The sequence below is a fragment of the Vitis vinifera genome, chromosome 11, assembly GCF_030704535.1.
Source record: "Vitis vinifera cultivar Pinot Noir 40024 chromosome 11, ASM3070453v1".
NCBI lineage: Eukaryota > Viridiplantae > Streptophyta > Magnoliopsida > Vitales > Vitaceae > Vitis > Vitis vinifera.
This window is the reverse complement of record NC_081815.1, coordinates 12,330,814-12,353,419: the sequence shown is the minus strand read 5'-3', so window position 1 is coordinate 12,353,419 and position 22,606 is coordinate 12,330,814. Positions and strand designations below refer to the sequence as shown.

The 22,606-nt window shown below is 34.5% G+C and overlaps 1 protein-coding gene across 1 annotated transcript; it reads right to left on the bottom strand.

The window, feature by feature from the left end:
- Positions 1 to 116: 116 nt before the first annotated feature.
- On the bottom strand, positions 117 to 20,643 carry LOC100251795 (biotin carboxylase 1, chloroplastic). Its single transcript, XM_002266453.3, has 17 exons — positions 20,386 to 20,643; positions 20,221 to 20,280; positions 18,028 to 18,353; positions 16,303 to 16,444; positions 15,332 to 15,430; positions 15,162 to 15,218; positions 8,501 to 8,572; positions 7,764 to 7,853; positions 6,187 to 6,246; positions 5,261 to 5,446; positions 5,066 to 5,158; positions 4,902 to 4,983; positions 4,405 to 4,511; positions 2,888 to 2,963; positions 2,246 to 2,292; positions 2,066 to 2,128; positions 117 to 369 (listed from the first exon to the last, which is right to left on the bottom strand). Exons 2-17 carry the CDS (start codon positions 20,263 to 20,265, stop codon positions 337 to 339), a joined length of 1,578 nt encoding a protein of 525 aa, XP_002266489.1. The 5' UTR covers positions 20,266 to 20,280; positions 20,386 to 20,643; the 3' UTR covers positions 117 to 336.
- Between the last annotated feature and the right edge of the window lie 1,963 nt (positions 20,644 to 22,606).

Below are 22,606 nucleotides of genomic sequence, written 5' to 3'. Positions count from 1 at the left end.
AAGTGTGGTGTGTGGTTTGTTCCTGAGATCCAACCCAGCCAAAGAAGAAATGGTTAGGCTTAATATGTCAGAATGCATAAGATTGAGCATACGCAAAGGCTGGGTGGCAGCACGGCTAACCTCGTCAAAATCATTTTCATTTCAACAACACACCAATTTTCTTTTTCCCCAAACATAAAACAAACATCCTCTTACAATTCACTGTACTAAATAAACAAAAGCTTCTTATTCTAAAGGAAAAAATGAGACCGTGAAAGCAACAATGTTTCCTGTTGTAAACGTTCTACCAATTCCAACATGACTCTGCTTCAACTACGACAGATCCCGCCTATAAATTCAAGCTACTGTCGCATTCACAATTGCTAGGGGCTGTACGCAATCCAGCAACCAAAAAAGAAAGAAAGGGTTATCTCAGCAACACCTCAAGATCCAAAGGGAAGCAACAGAAAAAGCAAATTTACCAATCAAAGAACCTTTCTAGTATTTACACTATTGAACCCAAAATTTTACAAGCATATCATTTTTAACATAAAATTTGGAGTTTTGCAAGATGCACTAAGAACATTATCCATGTTATAATTATTGCTTATAAAGCACAAGCATATCCTTGAGCTTCTGCATTTCAGTTTCTTTTTTTTTTTCCTTTATTCATTTTTCTAAATTTAAACATTTGAAAAGTTTACATAGCTTTCGCATTTTCACCATCTGATTACTCAATTCAATGAAATCTCAAATCTAAGAATTACATTTAAACCAACGCTAATTTTCAACCGAAAAATAAATATTTGACAATGAATTTATAATGACATGAGCATTTTCTGCAGGTGGAACCCATACTACAAATGTGATGAAAAAAAACCCTCTTATACTGCAAAGGACTTGAGTTTGGGCCCCCTCTAAAGCTTTTTATACTTGTTTTGTCTATTTTGCAAAATGTGTTCTGTATTTCATTCCTTGAGTATCAGATATTGTTGCATAGCATTTTCTATTTCCATCCATGCTTAACTCATCTTACACACCAAGTAGAAACAATGCAGCAATCAAATTCTCAACACACGGAGACATTTAATTTCAGATTCAAATCACAGATTAAGTAGTTATTTAATTTTATTAGAGTGAAGACTGGAAAGAAGATAAAAGTCTCTGAGATCACTCTCAAGGAAGGCAATTGGCACCTAATACAAATTAAGGCAAAATAGCGAATTAGATAACAAATTTGTGGGCATATTAGGTCAGCCATCTTGAACCAGAACAGAAAACTCTTCTTCATAGACAGCATTTTTTTCATGGATAAATGTAATATAAACTTGGATGTGGAGCTCCGATCCAACGAAAATTCATAAACCAACAGTCTGTTTTTGCGAATTTTATAAAGGTTCAACATATCAGTATGGCATACTAGATCTTGATTAATGTGAGCCCAAGAAGGCTTGAAGCTTAGTTGCATGAGTTCAGCTGAAACTTATGTCAACTACCCTAGGTTTTCAGTTTGCAGGACAGGACTTAGTAGTTAAAAGTTGTTTTTCCACATTTTCTCCACCTAAAAAGAGGTCATAGGTAGAAAGCTATGTTGCATGGGTTTAGGTATGAGTGTTGTATTCGGGTAAGTGTCTAAGTGTCCAATCCGTCACAACTCAAATTATAGGATACGGGGACTCGGCCAAAAGGAATCCCAAAAAGGGGTATGGGTATTGGGATACGGCATAATTAAAGAAAAACCATATAAAAATAAATTGAAAGTGAAGATATCACTTTTGAAAGCTCTTATCTTTTCCCACTAATCCCTTTTTTTTTTCCTTTTATCCCTAAATATTCTTATAAAAGTTCACTTTTCAGCTAAGTCTTTTTTTTCCTTTGATGTAATTATTACTAAGAAAGTTTAAAGAATAAAAGGATATCAACGAAAAAATCAAACAGAGAAAACCCAGAGTAAAATAGGAATATCTGACAAGGATCCCATACCCCCCACTAATGTCATGTTGTGTCAACATGGGTATGTTGCGTGAAATTGAAGGATCCAGTAGCATAGGTAGAAAGAAACATGCGCGATTGTTTAGATTCTTACCGCTGCTAACTCCTCCTCATGCTTAGGAATAAAGGCTGTATCAACCTTGCCATTTCTGAAGTCCTGTGACACAAAGGCAGAATATACCAGGAAAGGTTAGATAGGTCAAATAACTTTAAAATCAAACAAAAATGTCTTTCAAGAATAAAACTCACACACCAAGATAAGAACTTTGCCTACCTCAATATCAAGTATAAGTTTATGGTAATCAATGGTTGTAGGAACCCCTGCCAAATTTTAGATGATCAAATTTAAGAGAGTTGGATTAGAGAACCAGAAAGAGGATAATCAAGGACCACTTAAATTTATGATGTGGTTATGAAAAATGGATATGCCTATGGGTATAAAAATGAATATGTGCACCAACAATGTGAACTGACATTTATGAAGATGCTAAAAACCTTTTGGAGAAGTCTACAACCCTTTCCCATATTTCTTTATTTTTAAATATGTTGAAGCCTTTCACATGGCCTCCCAACATAAACAGCTAAAAAGCCTTTTATAATTGCTTTATTCTGAATATGTTTGATATAGAAAATGAAGGTAACGGTTGCATTGCTTTAAAAATAAAGACCTTCAGTAAGCATGTTTGCTCCTTAATCATTATTTGTTAAATTGGTTGCTCCCAGCTTGAGACTTCTCAGTCAGCAACCAACATCTCAACTTTGAACCATGATCTTACCAAGAGGATTTTGATCATGATAAAGAATTACATAAAAGATAAATGTACCTTTCAAGGATATGATCTTAACCAAAAAGAAATTAAAAGTTTAGTTCAATAAAATAATTTTTTTTTTTTAAAAAAAAAAACCTTGTACAAACCTGTAATAACAGTATCATTAAGAGCCCTTTTCATGCGTTCAATTGCCCTCTCCCTTGTTGGAGCCCATACAATAAGCTAAAACAAGAAACAAAGTGATTATGCTAAATATAAGAACCATTTAAAGTTAAAATTATCGATAAGCTAAAGGGACCAAAAACAGCTATACAATGCTTACTTTGACAAGGAAAACAATATTACTTTATAGTTTACTACTACTACATTTAATCACATTCTCAATGCATGTCAAACTATAAGAAAGATGGATAATATAGCTTAACAAAGCTAAGGTTTTACAATTCTTTTTCAGCAACCACCCAAAAAAAAAAAACAAAACCTACTTAACTAATTGAAATATAGAAGGATGGCATCCAAATAAATAAATCAACTAAAGGAAAAATGAGATAAATAAGCCTATCAGCATCTTGCCAACAAGTCTCATCATATGGTCCCCACCTTCTTCTAGCACTGATACACTTTAAGTATAGGCTGTTCTGTAGCTGCATCATGTAGCCATAAACACAATTGATTACCAACTCTCCTCACATATCTTAACCCACAATTTGTCTTTTTTGCTTTCTTTTTCTACCATTTTTTGTTACTTATTTGGTAATTTTAGTTCATTGCTTCCATTAGAAAGTTAAATCAAAACTTATTGTAGATAATAGAAATAGTATTAATAAATAATTTTTTCTATGATAGTAGTCCTTAGCAAGTAAAATACATTTAAAAATCCTGTTGCAGAAGTCAGGTTAGGCTACATATATGTTGCCAGTTGAATTCCCAGTTCAGTACTTTGAAGAAAGGCCTAGCATGCATTTCATTAAAGTTTTTTAGGCACCATCAATACATACTTTTAGGCATGATGAGTGACTTAGGGATCTTAGGATATACAGTTGTTTTAGGTTGTATAATCAAATTGCAAATTTACAGTGCTAAAATCGGATAAAAATAATCCAGCAGCAAGCATTTTGCAAGAAACTGCCAATAATCAAGTTAGAGTTTCCCTATCTTTGGCAAAAAATGGTATTGAATTCTTATTCAACCAGTTTTTACAATCCTTGTTTATATCCTATATTTATAGAGAAATTAAAGGAAATAAAAAAACTAACAATCCCTACAAATCAGGACAATCCCTATATAAATCATGAATTATTCTTATCAGACTTAACAACCTAATCTAATTTACAGCTATAAACACAATTACACATATATATACAAAAAAAACCTCAAATAGGAAAACTCCAATTTCTAACACAACACATGTTTGTGATAAAACATACAAGTTATTCATAGAGAGATACAAACCACACATACAGTTGAGCACATGGGATATGCAAATAATGCACCATAAATGCAAATACACACTACCAACCAATTACACACACACCACCAACACACACACATGCACATAATGACACCCATGCAGCAACTGTTCACCAGCCATATCATAAACAAACCACTAGAAGTATCTCATGTTGAATATGCAAAAACACAGGAAAAAGAAATTTTCATTAACCTTTCCAAGAAGGGAATCATAGCTTGGGGGAACCACATAATCAGGATAAACATGGCTATCCATTCTCACAAATGGGCCTCCAGCCGGCAAGTATGCTGTTATTCTCCCTGATGTTCAAAACAAACAATAATAAATATCTAGAAAAATTTAGAAGCTTCATCTCTATTTATTTCAGTTTTCCCTTAATAATTAATCTTAAAATGTAGAAAATCAAAGTGAGCAAGATGCGCAGATGCACCTAACAAAGTGAGCAAGATTAGGGTAGCAATTCACTTAAGGTGTTAACACTGTTATCACATAGGGTATGGCTCCACTCTGATACAGAAATGGAGGTAAAAACTTTTTTACCAGAAAGACATCTGGTGCAATGTTATAAGCACCTGATGAACCAGGGAAGGTGGTACCTTAGAGGAACCAAAAGAATCTGTTTATTTGTACAAGCAAGCAGGAAAAAGAAAATGCCACATTCACTAGCACATATATAGAATCAAACAAACCTGGCCCAGGTCTGAAGTTTTTAAAAGCATCCTCAGCATTAATACGGCATTCAATTGAATGACCTCTAAGCACAATGTCTTCCTGTAGACAAAATGCCAGAAGAGAATTTTACAGATCAAGATTTACTCTTCCCACGAATATCTGAAATACCACCTCTAAATACCTGTTTGTAGTGAAGTTTCTCTCCCATAGCTACACGAATTTGTTCCTCAATCAAGTCAACAGACGAAATCATTTCTGTCACAGGATGCTCAACCTGAATTTAGAAAACATGGAGATAGTATTTAGGACAATTCTGGAATTCTATTTTTATGACTTTGTATCAGAATCCATATCTCAATCTTCTTTTTTGCTTTACCTGGATCCTAGTATTCATTTCCATAAAGTAAAAGGAACCTCTTTCATCCAAAAGGAACTCAACCGTTCCAACACCAATATAACCTATGGATGCTGCTGCTGCAACTGCTGCATCACCCATGGCTTTCCGCAACTCTGAGGTCAATGCAGGAGACGGTGCTTCTTCCAAGAGCTTCTGGTTCCTTCTCTGTAAAACAAGTGATATTCAATTGAACTTCTTGATTGTTTCTCATAGCTCTTTGTGCATTTGTGGCTAGTGAGGACTTCTCATCCACCTATATTATACCTCAATCATATTTCTTAAATAGGCTATATCTCAAAATGATAAGCTTTTTTTGCATCAGTGGGAGAGGACTTCTCATCATCCTATGTTGTACTTCAATCGTGTTTCTTAAAATAGGCTAGTCTTCTCAAAATCATCTCTTCCAACTGTTGTTAATTTCCTTTTTCACTATTTACTATAGGTAAAATGCTTTGACATTTAAATGGCACCAACTCGTTGTCCTGCTGAAGATTGATTCTAATACCTTTAATAGAAAAGTTGTGGAAGCTACTAGCACAAGTAAATATGGGGTGCCTCTGATACCAATACCAGACTATGCTCAGTATTGATTCCAGTGGAGAGAATCAAATGGTGGTTTAAGGTGAATTAGGAAACCAAGTCAAAATGAAAATATCCCATTCTGTGTTGCAAAGCGTTTTTAAAAAGTTTATTAGGTTCCTACAGCATTTGCTTACTCTATTTTATTACACATGCCAATTTCAATTATGATAAATCCGACATGTAGGATCTCAAAAAACAATTTTATCATCACTTTGATACAATTTTGTCATTTCAATATAACTATGGACTTGGTATTTCAAATATTGGACATTGGGCAAGCTGTAACATGTAAAAACTAAAAGGAAAAACAAGGTGGTTAATACCTGAATGCTGCAATCACGCTCTCCAAAGTGGACCACATTTCCAAACTTATCTGCAAGAACCTGAAAAGCCATGTAGGATGCAAGATATAAAACAAAGATTGCAGCCTAGGACCAAACAATATAATTTTAAAAGAAAGCAACACTACTAATACCTTTACATCATACTCTGCTTAATAAAATGTCCAATGACTGAACTTGAAATGAAACAACTCGATTTAAAATTTAACATATAGCATTAAAAACATATAATCTCATTAATATAACACCTTTTTTATGCTCCTTCCATGCACCTCACCCTATAATGATGATGTTATTGCAAATCAGGCCTCTTTCTCTCCTGATGCCCCTATCTTGGAAATTTCTTTAAATGTTAAACAACAGTGTAAACAAATTGCAAAAAAAGATATGTTAAGTTGACCCTGAAGAGCTGGGATATGGCTTTCTAGGTCTGAGTTATACACAGTACTATGATTGAACAACATGGAAAAGAGTAGTTTCTATTCTTTTGAATTTGTTTGTGTCATTTTTGCATGTCACAGTATATCATTGACATTGAATTGCAAAGGCCCACAGAAACAGTGACCAAGACTGATACCTGAACATGGTATACTTAAACTCATACATGAAAATGAGGCTCCAATTGGTTTACCAAGAATTATACTCCTGGTGCAAATTCAATCTGGCCCATTCTCCTGACCATATAACATATTCTGATTTTCTGCAGTGATTTGAATCAGTTTGAATTTTCTGCAATGGGTTGTGTCAAGTTGAACTTTGATGGGTGCTCCTTAGGTAACAAAGAACATGAATTGGACGGATACCCATGCATCATCATGGAACACTAGTGAAAGCATTCTCTAAGGAGTTGGTCTGGCTATTGAAACGAAGATATTAACCTTGTTGGAAGGCCAAAAACTAGCCAAACTGAGGGTCTTTCCAATCTTTTAGTATTAGGAAATTTCACAGTAGTCCTATCTTAGGTGAATAGGAAGGAAAGAGGTTTGTGGAAGTTTGATGGTGGCTTCACCAATTTTGATATTATTCTGGAGATGTTAACAAAACAAGGAGCCAGACATTTGATTTCTGTTGTATGGGTTTTCTACCCAAGTATTGACTTCATAATTGTAACCACTTTCAATTGTGCAATTACCCAGACTCCATAGAGTAAATAGTTATTCTTGCTTTTAATCAGATTTATATAGTTGTTTTGGTATGCAGGAAGGATTTCTCATCTCCTTTCAGAAAAAAAGGTGGGGGAGGGGAAGGAGTGGGGAGGCAGAACAAATGATATGGTTAAGATCAACTAATGAGTTTGATGTCTAACAATGTATCAGTTAAGAGGCAGTAAGCTTGGATATTAATACTATATATCATTTCTTTATGTTCTCATTAAGATGCATTACATTCAGAAATGGATTAGTTCAGGGCATACTGCTGCACCCTTTTCATGACAATAAAACCAGAAATGGATTAGTTTGTTCTCTTCACAGAATTTTCCAGTCCTATATTTTAATCAACTTTCTCATTGAGTTCAACAATCATGGATAAGAACGAAACATTAAACATGTGCAAGTTACCTGGAACTCAATGTGCCTTGGATTTTGAATGTATTTTTCCAGATAAACTCCATCATTTCCAAATGCAGCTGCAGCTTCACTCTTTGCTTGCTGCAAAGTGAATAAGTTGAACCACACAGTTCATAAACAGTTCTAGGTACCAAATGCCTTTTAGGACTGATCTTTTTATCTCAGTTTGAGTTGTTTGGAACCAATTGCAATAAATATATACATACAATTAACTAAGAGAGGAAAAAAACATTGACATTGAAAACTGTAAAATTAATATTGTTTAACAAAAAAAGAAGATTGTAAGGCCAATCGAAAAAATAAGCAACTTTTAATAGGAACTGTTACAGTTACTGAGACATTACAAAACACAGTAATTACTGTGTAACAAAGCACCAAGTAGTACCTTATTAATGATTGGTGTGAGAAAGAAAGGGTTTTTTTTATCAGAAACAAAGATATATTGATTATAAAAAAAAAAAAGTACAAGAGAAGGATGACAGATCCTTCCCACAAAAGACAAAACCTGATCAGTGTGAGAAAGAAGGGTTCAAAAGCTTGAGTTGACAAATTCAACAATATAATTTCATAGAGCTAACAATATGAAAATTATGAATTTCAAAGCCCATCCACATGCATTCTAGTACCAAAAAAGGATTATTTGAGAATACTCATGAACTGTAACTGAAATCTTTACACAGGATATCAACCCTTAAGGTAGCTGAAAATGAACAAGGGGAGGGAATTACCTGTAACAATTTCACAAACTCATCAGGTTCTTTAGCAAGGCGCATTCCACGTCCTCCACCACCAGCTGTTGCCTTTCAAACCACAAATATTTTATCAGTTCACAAGAACTCCAGTGCAGTTTATGGATAAAGCACTAAAGCTATTGATGTAGGACAACCCTAGGATGGTTGTCTACACTCAAGGGTAGGTGGGCTAGGGTTTTATTTTTAGGATGTAAGGAGAGGAAAAAGGAATAAACTTTATGGTAGAGAAAATTATAAGATAAGAAATAGAGAGAAAGAAGAAACAATGAAGAAAAGATGGAAAACCTTAGAGTCTCACTAAGGCCTTCTAGGAGTCTCACCTAGAAGAAAATCAATGGAGTCTCACCATTGAGGGTTGCAACCTTGCAATGAAAGAAAGTATAATATTATTCATCAAAATTCATCCCTTTGATTTACATTGATTAGCCTATTTATAGGCTTCTCTAAGAAATTCAAAGTCTACTAGGACTCTAATAACCTATTCTACTAGGACTCTAATAACCTAGTCTACTAGGACTCTAATAACCTATTCTACTAGGACTTTAATAACCTATCATGACTCAAATTCTAATTATATTAATCCTACTTAAAGTTTACTTAGGTCTTCCCTTTCTTCCTTGAATAAACTTTAAAAGGCTTTTCCCCATCAATTCTCCCCGGCTTGAAAGAACTCGACTCCGACGAGTTAGATGCTTGATACAATTCATAGAGATCGGGGTTAATCTTCTGAAAATCCGTTGTCGTAATCCATGTATTCTCGGAATGTGGTTTGCCTCGCCATTTCACCAAAAATTTTTGGTATCCACCTTGTCGAGTAGACACAAGTTGATCATCAAGAACATACTCGATCTCAGGACGTGGGCTAAGAGTAGGTGGTAATTGAAGATCCAACTCTTCACTTACATCGTTGTGATGGCCATGGTAGATATGTAAATCTTCCACATTAAATATTGGACTAAAATGCAAGTTTGAAGGGAGCTCTAACAAATAAGCATTCTCACCCAACCGCTTTAGTACCCGAAATGGACCCGCTTTCTTAGCTTGAAGCTTTTGATATGTGCTCGGATGAAATCTTTCTGGTCGTAAACGAACCATCACTAGATCACCTTCTTGAAACTGAATATATCTTCGATGTGCATCTGCTGCCTCTTTATAGTTCTCATTGCTGATTTTGATTTTTTCTCGTACCTTTTCATGTATATCTCGTATATGACGTGCAAATGCATCACCATCTTGGCTGGTGCGGACAGAAGTAGGTAATGGTATAAGATCAACAGGTTGCTTAGGTTTTAGCCCATATGCCACTTCAAAAGGTGAGTACCCAGTAGTACGATTAGTGGAGCTATTGAAAGCAAATTCGGCTTGTGGTAAGACATTATCCCACTTTCTCAACTGATCTCTCACAATGCATCTCAACAGATTACCAAGACTGCGATTGACAACTTCTGTTTGTCCATCAGTTTGAGGATGGAAAGAACTTGAAAATTTTAATTGAGTACCTAGCTTGGCCCACAAGGTTTTCCAAAAATAGCTCATAAACTTGACATCGCGATCAGAGACAATGGATTGTGGTAATCCATGCAATCGAACTACTTCTTTAAAGAATAAGGCAGCAACATAAGAAGCATCCGAAGCCTTCTTACATGGGATAAAATGTGCCATTTTGGAAAATCTATCAACCACAACAAATATAGAATCAAAGCCCCGTTGTGTCCTTGGTAATCCAAGTACAAAATCCATGCTCAAGTCTTCCCAAGGTTTGGAAGGAACTGGTAATGGCGTATATAACCCCGTATTTTGCTTTGAACCTTTTCCTACTTGACATGCTCGACATTGTTTGATAACCTTCCAAACATCCTTCTTTAAACTAGGCCAAAAGAAGCGATCTTCCACCAAAGCAATGGTCTTATCTCGTCCAAAATGTCCGCCCATTCCGCCTCCATGAAGTTCCCATATGACATGATCACGTAGAGAAGTCCTTGGTAAGCATAAACGATTTTTATAAAACAAGTACCCTTCTAAAATCTGGAAATCAATACATGTTACTTTTGAACCACTCAAAAGAGAGGAATAAACATCTCCAAAATCAGCATCATTGTCATAGCAATGCTTTAATTCTTCAAATCCAATTGTAGTGGTTGACATGTTTACTAAGAGAAGGGTCTTCCTGCTAAGGGCATCAGCTACTTTATTTTCAATCCCTGCACAATGCCTTAAATTAAAGGTAAACAGTTGAAGAAAACTACTCCATTTTGCATGTCGAGAGTTAAGCTTCTTTTGAGAATTAAGATATCGCAAGGCTTCATGATCTGAATACAAAACAAATTCCTTGTAACTGAGATAATGTTGCCAATGCCTAATTGCTTGCACCACTGCATAGAATTCAAGATCATATGTGGAGTATTTTTTCTTTGCCCCATTGAGCTTCTCACTAAAGAAAGCCACAGGATGTCCCTCTTGGCTAAGGACTGCTCCAATTCCCACATGGGAAGCATCACAGGCCACCTCAAATACTTTCTCAAAGTCTGGTAGGCGTAGGATAGGAGGGTTCACCATCTTGGATTTGATTTCTTCAAATGCCTTGTTGGCCGCCTTGGTCCAAATAAATAAACCAGGTTTCATGCATTCAGTAATTGGGGCCATAATAGAGCTGAAATTTCGAATAAATCGTCGATAGAATGTAGCCATTCCATGGAAGCTTCGCACCTCATGGATATTTGTTGGTACTGGCCAATCAACAATAGCTTTGATCTTCTCCGGATCTGTTTCAACACCCTTAGAAGAGACAACAAAGCCAAGAAATACAACACTAGGGCTCATGAAAGTACATTTTTTCAAATTAATGTAAAACTTTTCAGCCCTAAGAGTGCGCATTACTTGCTTCAAGTGTTCCTCATGATCTTCACAAGATCGACTATAGATAAGAATATCATCAAAATAGACAACAACAAACCGTCCAATAAAAGGTTTTAATACCTGCGTCATAATCCGCATGAAGGTACTTGGAGCATTGGTTAGTCCAAACGGCATGACTAACCACTCATACAATCCATCCTTAGTTTTGAAAGATGTCTTCCATTCATCCCCTGGTCTAATACGTATTTGATGATATCCACTTCTTAGATCAATCTTTGAGAAGATTACTGATCCAACCATCATATCTAGCATGTCATCAAGTCTTGGAATTGGAAATCGATACTTGATTGTGATTTTGTTGATTGCACGACTATCCACACACATCCGCCATGATCCATCCTTCTTTGGTGTTAGTAGGGCAGGAACTCCACAAGGACTTAGGCTTTCACGAATAAAGCCTTTAGTAAGTAATTCATCAACTTGCCTTTTCAATTCAGCATGCTCTGTTGGATTCATTCTGTAGGCTGGTAAATTTGGTAATGATGCACCGGGAATCAAATCAATGGCATGTTGTATGTCACGCATAGGAGGGAGTTCATTAGGTAACTCTGCAGGCCATAAGTCAGAAAAGTCATCAAGGATTTTACGTGCGTTTGCTGGATATTCCTTATCTTGTTCTTTAAATTCTTCCACTTTCCGAGCCATTAAAGCAAAAATAACTTTAGTTTCCTTGCTCTCATTTTCAAATTGACACATAGTAAGTACCTTTTTTGGTTGTGCATTCTCATCCGACTTCTTAATTGGAGGGACTTCTTTCATTGGACGAAGGATCTTCTTACGTCCGTTGTGTATGAGAGCATATGTATTTTCATAGCCATCATGTTGAACTTTTCTATCAAAGAGCCAAGGTCTTCCAAGTAAAATATGACTTACTTTAATGGGTAAGACCTCACACCATACAGACTCTTCAAAGTCCTTACCAAAAAGGAATGTTACTAAACAACGAAAACTTACCGGGATAGAGGTGTCATTAACCCATGCTACTCTGAATGGATTTGGATGTCTCTCTGTTTTAAGGTTTAGCTTCTCAACAAGTTCTTGTGAAGCTATGTTCAAACTGCTACCTCCATCAATGATCATGGTGCATAATCTCCCTTGGCAAGAAATACGTGTTTGGAAAATGCTAGTACGTCGCCAATCTTCTTCTCCTTTTACTTTTGGAACGGTTAATAAAGGTCGTACTACAAGACTATATCCTTCCGTCATACCATCATAGTAGTCACATTCTTCACTAACTTCATCTTCATTGTAGGTCTCTTCTTCCTTTGGGTAACTTTCCAATTCAGATTCTGGTTCTTCAACACAAAAGTGTAAACTTTTGGTTGGGCATACAACAGCATAATGACCATGCCCACCACACTTAAAGCATAAAGGAGTCACGTCTACTTTTCTATCTCCATTACTCATTGAATTTTTACCCTTATTACCATTCTTATAAGCCACATTCGAAGTTTGTTGAGTGTTGCCCCCACCATTCACATGATTAGGAGTTCTGAAGTTTGACGTGCTTAAAGGTTTGCTTGCTGTCCTGTTGGAGAAAGTGCTCCCAATTTGTGAACTTGGACGCCTGGAAACCCGGAATTTGAGGCCTTCTTCTATTTTGAGGGCTAGTTGATAAACGTCATCTACGGTATAAGTGTGTGCAGCTATCATCTCAAGTTGAATCTCCATTCGAAGTCCAGCTTTGTAGCGGGCTGCAAGTTGAGCATCACTTTCCCGCACTTGATTTCGAATGCTCAATTCATGGAATTCTTCTGTATATTCTTCAACAGACTTGGTACCTTGTTTAAGGGAAAACAATTTTGTATACATAAGTTGTTCATAATCAGTTGGGAGAAAGTGCTCCTTCATCTTCAACTTCATCTCGTCCCATGTGTCAATAGGCGGTTGGCCAGTTCTATGAGCTTGATTCTCGATATTATGCCACCATAGACGTGCTGCTCCTTTCAACTTTGCCTTCACAAAACGAACTTTTCTATTTTCGGGCATTGCATACCAATCAAAGTAATCTTCCATTGACATAATCCAATCAAGAAAAGCTGTTGGATTTAGTTTTCCATAAAATTCAGCAACTTCAAGACGTACCTTTTTTGTCACATCATCATCTAGCTCAAAAAGTTTGGCCCTTCTTTGATTCCCCATCATAAAATTGTCTTGTTCTTCGCGTGATCGATTTGGCGATTGTCTAAATCGATGACTTGCGATCTCCTCTTCAATTGGTCGTTTTTCTTGACTCTTTTCTAATAACTTCATGATCTCATCAAGTTTGCTATTTAGTTGTATTATAGCATCTTGATGGGATTGTTGTGTGGCTGAAATTTCCTCCAAGCGTATTGTATCGGCATCTTGATTGCTAGAAGTTTTTTTGGAACTCATGCTTGCATAAGTTGCTCCGCTCCTTAATTGCATATGCCTTCAAGCCAAGAATTTTGGCTCTGATACCAAAATTGATGTAGGACAACCCTAGGATGGTTGTCTACACTCAAGGGTAGGTGGGCTAGGGTTTTATTTTTAGGATGTAAGGAGAGGAAAAAGGAATAAACTTTATGGTAGAGAAAATTATAAGATAAGAAATAGAGAGAAAGAAGAAACAATGAAGAAAAGATGGAAAACCTTAGAGTCTCACTAAGGCCTTCTAGGAGTCTCACCTAGAAGAAAATCAATGGAGTCTCACCATTGAGGGTTGCAACCTTGCAATGAAAGAAAGTATAATATTATTCATCAAAATTCATCCCTTTGATTTACATTGATTAGCCTATTTATAGGCTTCTCTAAGAAATTCAAAGTCTACTAGGACTCTAATAACCTATTCTACTAGGACTCTAATAACCTAGTCTACTAGGACTCTAATAACCTATTCTACTAGGACTTTAATAACCTATCATGACTCAAATTCTAATTATATTAATCCTACTTAAAGTTTACTTAGGTCTTCCCTTTCTTCCTTGAATAAACTTTAAAAGGCTTTTCCCCATCAGCTATGCTCCTTTCTTAGAAGAGAAATTCCAAAAAGAATTAAAATAAAAGGACTTTGCAATCCTATTACAGCCTCTCTAACCCCAATCTGTTGCGATTCCAATTTTTTATTCCTCTTCTATATGTCTTTTCAGCAATTATAATTCTTTCATTTTTTATAGGCATGTCTTTTCAGCAAACATATGGAGCATCAGAAAACAACATTTCAGATGCAGTTCATCAAAAGTACCATATTTCACCAAATTGCTTTAATCATCCTACCAAATACTGACAAGTTTGCCCCTTGAGATATTTCTCATTTCAGAGCACATTAGCCTTTTCTTTAACTATAAATTGTCCCCAACCTTACTCCCACTACAGTTTGGAGCACAGGTGACTGAACTAATTCCTACGAATCAGATAACCACCTGCAAGATGCATGAAGAACACCATATAATTATTAATAAGTACAATGCCCAAACAATCATGACTGTTTACATTTTTAGTTTCATAATCATAATTATTAGCACACAAAAACTATCACATATATAGACAATCACATTATCTAGTATCACACTGGATCACACAGAACAGATGTACAAGTCCAAGGCAGGTGTGAAACTCTGCTACATCTCTTTCATAATGCCTGACAACTAGTTTAGATTGGAATAGAAAGGCAGAACTGGGTGTATATCACAACTAGTGAAGACAAGGTTCTACGAGTTATCACTATAGAACAAACTAGCACAACTGGATAAACAATTACCTTGATCATCACAGGATAGCCAATCTCATTGGCAAGCTTGATACCTTCTTCTGTGCTCTATAATAACAATAAACGTTAACAAGGGAACCAAATGATAGAAAATTGATCTCAAAACAATCAAGATGATAACGTTTGGGTATTATAATACTCAAAATAATCAGATGTGGTACCTTTAACAATCCTTCACTTCCTGGTACAGTAGGAACTCCGGCATTCTTCATTGTGTCTCTAGCAGTTGATTTGTCACCCATAACACGAATACTGTCAGGCTGCCAAAAATATCAAAATAAAAATAATAATAATAATAAAATTCCAAATATTTTAAGCAATATTTACAGTAGAAGATAACAATGTGTGAATAACAATGAAGTAGTTCCATGAAGCCATCATGAGATAAAGAATGCTATCAGTCATTGCTCCAAAACCTATTGAAACATGACCATAAGAAGTTTTCAACATTTATAATGTTGAAACAAAGATTGTTAAAAAATATTCAATAACTTATTGAGCAAAAACAGTAACAAAATAGAAAATCCTGTAGGATGGTATTGCCTACATAAATATAAGGCCACAATATACATATAGTGAGTTTTTGGAACTTGTAGGCACTACTTTGAATGTTTGATACTCCATCATAAGTCCCTATCTCCCTTTCAACCATCTTAGACCATGGTTTTAATGAACTTGTTGAAAGATTATCCCTTTTCTTATAATAGTCAACTTAAAGAAGATGCGACAGGTATTCACAATAACCATTAACAGGAGTTGCATATCCTATAGCACCAATCTAATTTGAGATCTTTGCATGACAAAATAATATTCCAGATAGAAGCACCATGGTGGAACTTGAGCATAAAAGCATGCAAAATATATTAATAAGAGTCAAAGAAATGAACGTTTCTTGAGAGACTTGTGGATGAACATGCAAAGAAATAACAACCAACTCTCAGTGCACAACTTATAGAAACGGGGTAGCATAACTTCACATAAATCTATCATTGTTTTAGATGGAATTTTAACAGGCACATTCCACAAAAATGAATCAATAAATACTCCAATTGATGAAATTTGGAAATAGGATCATGGAACAAGGATCAAAACAAATAGATTTTTTTATAATTTTTTGAATTGAATTACTTACATTAGGTCCAATAAAGTTGATTCCATGCTCTCTGCACATTTCAACAAAAGTTGCATTTTCAGCAAGGAACCCATATCCAGGGTGAAGCATTGTACATCCATGACTTATTGCAGCTGATAGAACATTTGGGATCAATAAATACCTGTAATAAGGCAAAGAAAAGGACACATTATACCTTCATCAGTCATTACAGGAAGGGAAGAGAGGGAGACATAAACTTCAGCCTGACATTTTGGGAAAATATACGCAAATGAAATTTGTGCAAGAAGGAAAACTGTACATTCTTTCAATTTAGTTTCTGCCCACTGCATTGTATAAAATAAAGCCTTAACCCATCTAAAAGATATGGTTGGAGAAAGCATCAAAGTTCAATGCTACCTAAGACAATACAGAATACAAAAACTAAAAATGATTGGAGTAATGACCTTCGGGGGGAGCATAGGAACATTACTTTCTACCTAAACTCAGATATGGAGCCAAGGGTGTCTGGCGAAACCAAATAGTTATGCTATGCTGCATTGACACTTCTAAGTGAGGGAAGTACCCATGTGTGATCCTGACACTCCATCAATCTGAACACCACCCTCCTAAGCTTCCTTTCCCTTTGGTTTTTATTGTGTAGACTAAACTACATGATTCAAATGAAAAGGTTAAGACAGAAAAGGTTAAGCTTGGCATGCAAACTGCAAATTTGATCCATAGATAGAAAATACTCTTAATTCAACCTCAAGTGAACAATTATTTAATAGAAAGGAATTGGGTTAAGAGCATATTGAAACAGGCAACTATGCACAAAACTTATCAATCATTACTTATCCATCCTCCCATATATTTTGGGTTTCTTCCAAAAGAAAATAACATAGGAAGCTACCTATCAATAAATAAATAACATGGGAACCTCTTACTTCCTAAAATTTTCTATAGGAAGTATTCATCATCCTTCCAGAAATAATAAGGTAGGGCTTTTTCTCAGAATAAGAAAAGGATAAGGGTCTACCATTTACTCTTTTGTGAGATGTGAACCAAAGAACATTACACTGTAAACCCCCTCTTCCTCTAATAAATGTTACTAGAAATCCTGAATTTCATTCCAGTAACATCCCGGACCTTGATCACCCACCTCACCCCACTATATTACAACAGAAGCCTTGTCAGGACACAAACCATAAATGTAGAATGGATATTTATTTTTAGCTAACAAAACTTACTATAGAATTCAATTATATATATTATGCCTGAGATTTATAGGGTCCTAACTCCTAATACACTGGATTGGTGAAGTCATTGACATTCATGGTGTCCAGTTTTTTTGTTTTTTTTTTCATTTTATTAGCTATAGTGCAGGCAGCAGCAATAGGACTCATTTTTATGGTCTAGATCTTGGAGTTCGAATCTTGTGAATGTAGTGCACGCCTAAAGATATCTCACTAAGTTATTTCCCAAAATTTCAAAAGCACATCTGATACTATTTGGTGAGAAGGATATTATTTGAAACAGTTCTTTTCCCCTGTTCCTTTCTCATTTCTAATATCCTCTCTTTCTTCTGTTTTTAAGATTTCCCATCTCATTCCAAGAAAAACTAAACAAAGAGTAGTAATAAATAAAGAAACCAACTAGATTGAAATAAATAATAGTTAATGATAATAGGGACAATGAAGATAAATGATGGTGAAAATAACCATAATTGAGGTCGAAGAACAAGTGGAGGAAATTAAGGCCACTCACGATTGACTGCTTGGTGCTTCACCTATGCAAACTGATTCATCAGCCAATTTTACATGAAGCGCATCCCTGTCTATGGTTGAGTAAACTGCAACACAAGGTATCCCCATCTCATGAGCTGTTCGAATCACACGCACAGCAATTTCTCCTCTGTTTGCCACCAGGATTTTGTCATTACGACATGTAGCACCTAGAGCTCCCCCATGTTTCTTAGACTTACTGCGAACTCGTGCAACCTGAGCTACTTGCCTAGGAAAGTTCACCTTCTTTCCCACCATAAAACTACATTGAGAACTCCTGATTCCTTGAGGTGTCCCCACAAATAAACCCTTGCATTTAGAAAAGAAAAATTATGTTTAACATGGGAAACCAACTATGGTATTATAAAGCAAACAAATACCATGAAGGAATTATTTAGGTTTCCCCACAAATAAACCTTTAAAGGCATTAAGAAAAAGAAAAATGATATTTAACAAGGAAAACCAACTATGGTATTACAAAGCAAACAAATACCATTAAGGAATTATTTATCAATACAAAGCCAACATTTCATTAGATTACAGATGCTAATATGGCAAGTACATCTTATGCAACCTGATTTTTCTAATTAAATATTAATCAAAAACAACAAAATGAACAGATATCTTCATATTTAATAGGGGAGTTTCTAAAATATATATATTTTGCATTTCCATATGGCCCTAAAAAAGTTATTATTTTGTAGTTCAGTGACCACAAGTCCAATTAATATCTACCTCTAATTTTTTTTACTTGTGCAATGGAGCATCCAAATAGTTGTAAAACTTTTAGAATGCTAAAAGAGAGAACACTGAAAAAGATAATTTTACTTTCATTTTACATCTCTTTTCCCTAGCAAGAACTTTTCTTCTTTGACATATAAAGTGCATGCCTCAAAATAAAGTGAAAAACGAAACAAGAACTGCACAGCTAATTTGCACTGCAAGCTTTGAGATGTAAGCCTCAAAGCTTCACCTTGATGTAATTTACCTAAGTCCCAACTCAAGTGGAGCTCATGAGCCCAAGATATATACCTGACACCACCTTTTATGACACTCATACAAGTTTTCAACAAGTAGTGCACTTACAATCAAAGACTAGTAAATGAGCATCCAATATGCAAACAAGATTGCAGAATTATGTAGCCAAATAGTAGAATAATCAATACCTGCATTCCTTTTATGAGAGGCACCCCCCACTTTTACACTTTCAAAATAAATTCAAATTTTCCACAATACCATTTGAGCAACTAATGGAACTAATAACATAATGAAATTTGAAATTCCATCTCAAACACATACACACGCAGCAAGAGAGAGAACCTACAGAAACTCAAACTATCATGACATATATGTCAAAGTCCTCTGACAATCAACATTACCCAAGAAAAAAAATATGAATATTTGAATCTTATGCTGCACCTGGTTTTGATCTATTACAATGCAAGTCTCACCTCAGTTGAGTTAAAATATACTAGCATCAAAGAGATTGGAGCATATATTACTCTTTGCTTAGGTCTCAAACAATAAAAGTTTCATCCTTTTTTTTAACTGCATTTTGTAGCCAAAAAAAGCACCTTTTTTATATCTACAAATACCCTAGAACTCATCAAAATAGGTAGTCGCTTCAATTCAGTAGAGTTCTCTTTTTCAGGGAGTTGAATAATAACAAAAAAGAAAAAAAAAATGATTTTCAATTTCCCTTATGTCCTTGCATTTATTCAGCAAACAAACAGTGCATGAAACTAAAATTACAAAAAATGCATGACATCAAAATAAAAACAACAACAACAACAACAACAACTTTTGAGGTTATCGAAGTCCAAATTCCGCGCATTCATCGACTTTGCAAATTGAACCACAAATCCAATTGGGACCCAAATAAAGTCAGCTTATCACCCATTCCACAACTCAACAATCTGAACAAAACGAAAAATATTATTTGGTGGGGTAAAGGAAACAAAAAACACATAGAAAGAACCTAAATTGGCTCCTCATTTGAGCACATAGCCCCTCAACCCATTACAATTACAATGTTCAACCACAAATCCACATGAAACCCATTTCAGTATCCAAAAACTAAACCACAAGCCAACACTTTAGACGCAGAAACAATTTGGAAAAAAGAAAAAAAAACATAAAAATTTAAAAATTAACACAGAGGAATAGCTTCACTTACTGGAGGCGAGATTACAGATTTGCAAACATTCATGGTCGTCTCCATCTCCGAACCAAAACCCTAATTAAAGCAAAACCCATTTGAAATAAGCGAGAGGAAAAAATGAAAAAATGAAAAAAATGAAAAACTTGGATCTGAGGGAGATCGCGGAAATGAGAAAATTACCAATGGAAATGCAGAGAACAATGGAAGGTTTGAGAGAAGAAATGCAGATAGAGAGAGAGAAAGGGGGGTTGAGATTTGAAGAAGAAAGCGTCGATAAGAACGAGGAGAGTGGGAGATTGAATGCTCCGCCTCTATATTTGCTTGCAACTTGAATACAAGTTAAGAAGCCTTGTTGCCTTGGAGGTAACCTGCTGCTTGCTTTCTCAGCTCTCCAATTAGATATTGACGCGTCAGCGTTGTGGTGGTTCACTTGCAAACCACCTAATTGTATGTAATCAATCTCATCAAACTAGTTTCTAGGTTGAGTTTTATTTCAAATTAAAAGTAGGTCTTTGACTTTTTTTTCCAAATTTAGACTATGTATTGGAGAGATTATAGTTTAAAGTATTTTTAACGAAAAAAAAATTAATAAAAATTATTTTATCATCCTTTTTTATTTTTAATATGAAAAATATTTTTTAAAAAATTAAATATAATTAAAATTAATTGCAAACCTCTATATTTTAAAATTATTTAATCCTTATATAAAAGAAGTAAAATAACAAAAAAATTAAGTAATATATAAAAATAATTTATTAATATTGAATATTTTTTATGTTTTTTTCTTTCTGTTTCCTCTCCTTTAATTTTTCCTTACCCATATTTGGCTAAAAAATGAAGAAAAAAATAAAATCAATAAATAATTTTTACATATTACTTCAAATTAAGTATTTTAAATTTTTTATATAAAAATTAAATAATTTAAAAATACATCAATTTATATTAAAATAATTTAATTGATCAATTATAATATTTTATTAAAAAATAAAAAATAATAATAAACAAATGCAAGGTATATAAAATAATATAATATATATATATATATATATATATATATATATATATATATATATATATATATATATAATAATGTAATATTATTATTATTATTATTACTACCTAATGTCACATATATTATAATAATAAATCTCATAACATTACATATAAATATTTTAATTTTTCTAGAAAATTTTTAGGGATTTGAGATACATGGTTTATGAAAACATTATTTAAAATGCCCTGATCCATAAACTAGGGTACTAGATAAAAAATTTCTTTATTTACAACAAACATATTCATATAAGCTAAATATATAATATAGAAAAATTCAGGATCATGATATGTCATATACCCTGTTTTTATCCCGACATTTTTTATTCTAAAATGTTTGTACAAAAGTTCTTGATTTTTAAACACTTTTGGGTTTGCAGAAAGAAAGTTTCGACTAAAGAATAGTTATCAACTCCAATTAAGTTTTTAACAAGAAGTTTTTCATATTGTTTAAACAGAAGAGTTAATTTCCTAATTAAACTAAACATTTCAGGTTGACTATTTAAACAACTGGTTTGACTGGTTGACGCTGTATTGGTTTTCAAATCTTTTATCAGTCTTTCTTGATTTTCTTGGATTTTGAGGTTTTGAAACTTTTGGGTTTCTAAAGCAATAAGCTGATTTTGAAGGTTTTGTAAATGTTGAGCTAAAGCTGACACGGTTTTTCCATAAGCATATTCTAGATTTTGGTTTGGAAAACTTTGTGGTTTTAGAGATAAAAAATTATCTTCAATAACCTCATACTCTTCAAAAAGGTTTTGAGAATATAAAGAGTTAAACCTCAAATTTGGATTCAACACTTCATTCAAACATATGTGTGAAACCAAGGTTTGGTTAATCTTGATTTTGATGATAACAAAACAAGGTTTAGAACTAATGATTATATTTCAAGTGTGATTAGGCAAGATGATTTCCAAAGTGGCAATCACAAAGACAAATTAGGCCAAGGAGAAATCATAAAGAAGAAGACCACCTCAAAGAGAAGTGTTTTTCAAGACCCAAGCTTCATAAGATCTCTTTGTAAGGTTGTTGGTGCACTAGGATTTTCATGCATTACATTCTTTACTTATGCACCAAAATCATCCAAGAGTTATTTTGTTTTAAATATTTTAAGAATTGGATGATTTCATGTTTTCAACTAAAACCTTGTGTTAAATGTCTTTTAAACTTGTTTTAAAAGGTTTTAAGTTAAAAAAGTTGGTTATTGAGCCAAAAAACGGCTCAACCAGTTGAACCGGGTGAGGAACTGGTCGACCGCAAGCTCAACCGGTCAAGGCCCGGGTAGACCCCCAACTCAACCGGTCGAGGGTGCAAAAAAACTTTCTCTTTCTTCCAGAATGGTTGTTCAACT

Coding starts and splice junctions, on each gene's coding strand:
- LOC100251795 (XM_002266453.3), bottom strand. CDS start 20,265: ATGGAGACGACCATGAATGTTTGCAAATCTGTAATCTCGCCTCCA. Junction 5,159..5,260: donor AAATGAATACTAGGATCCAG/GTAAAGCAAAAA, acceptor TTCTAAATTCAG/GTTGAGCATCCTGTGACAGA. Junction 2,129..2,245: donor AACTTATACTTGATATTGAG/GTAGGCAAAGTT, acceptor TTTGTGTCACAG/GACTTCAGAAATGGCAAGGT.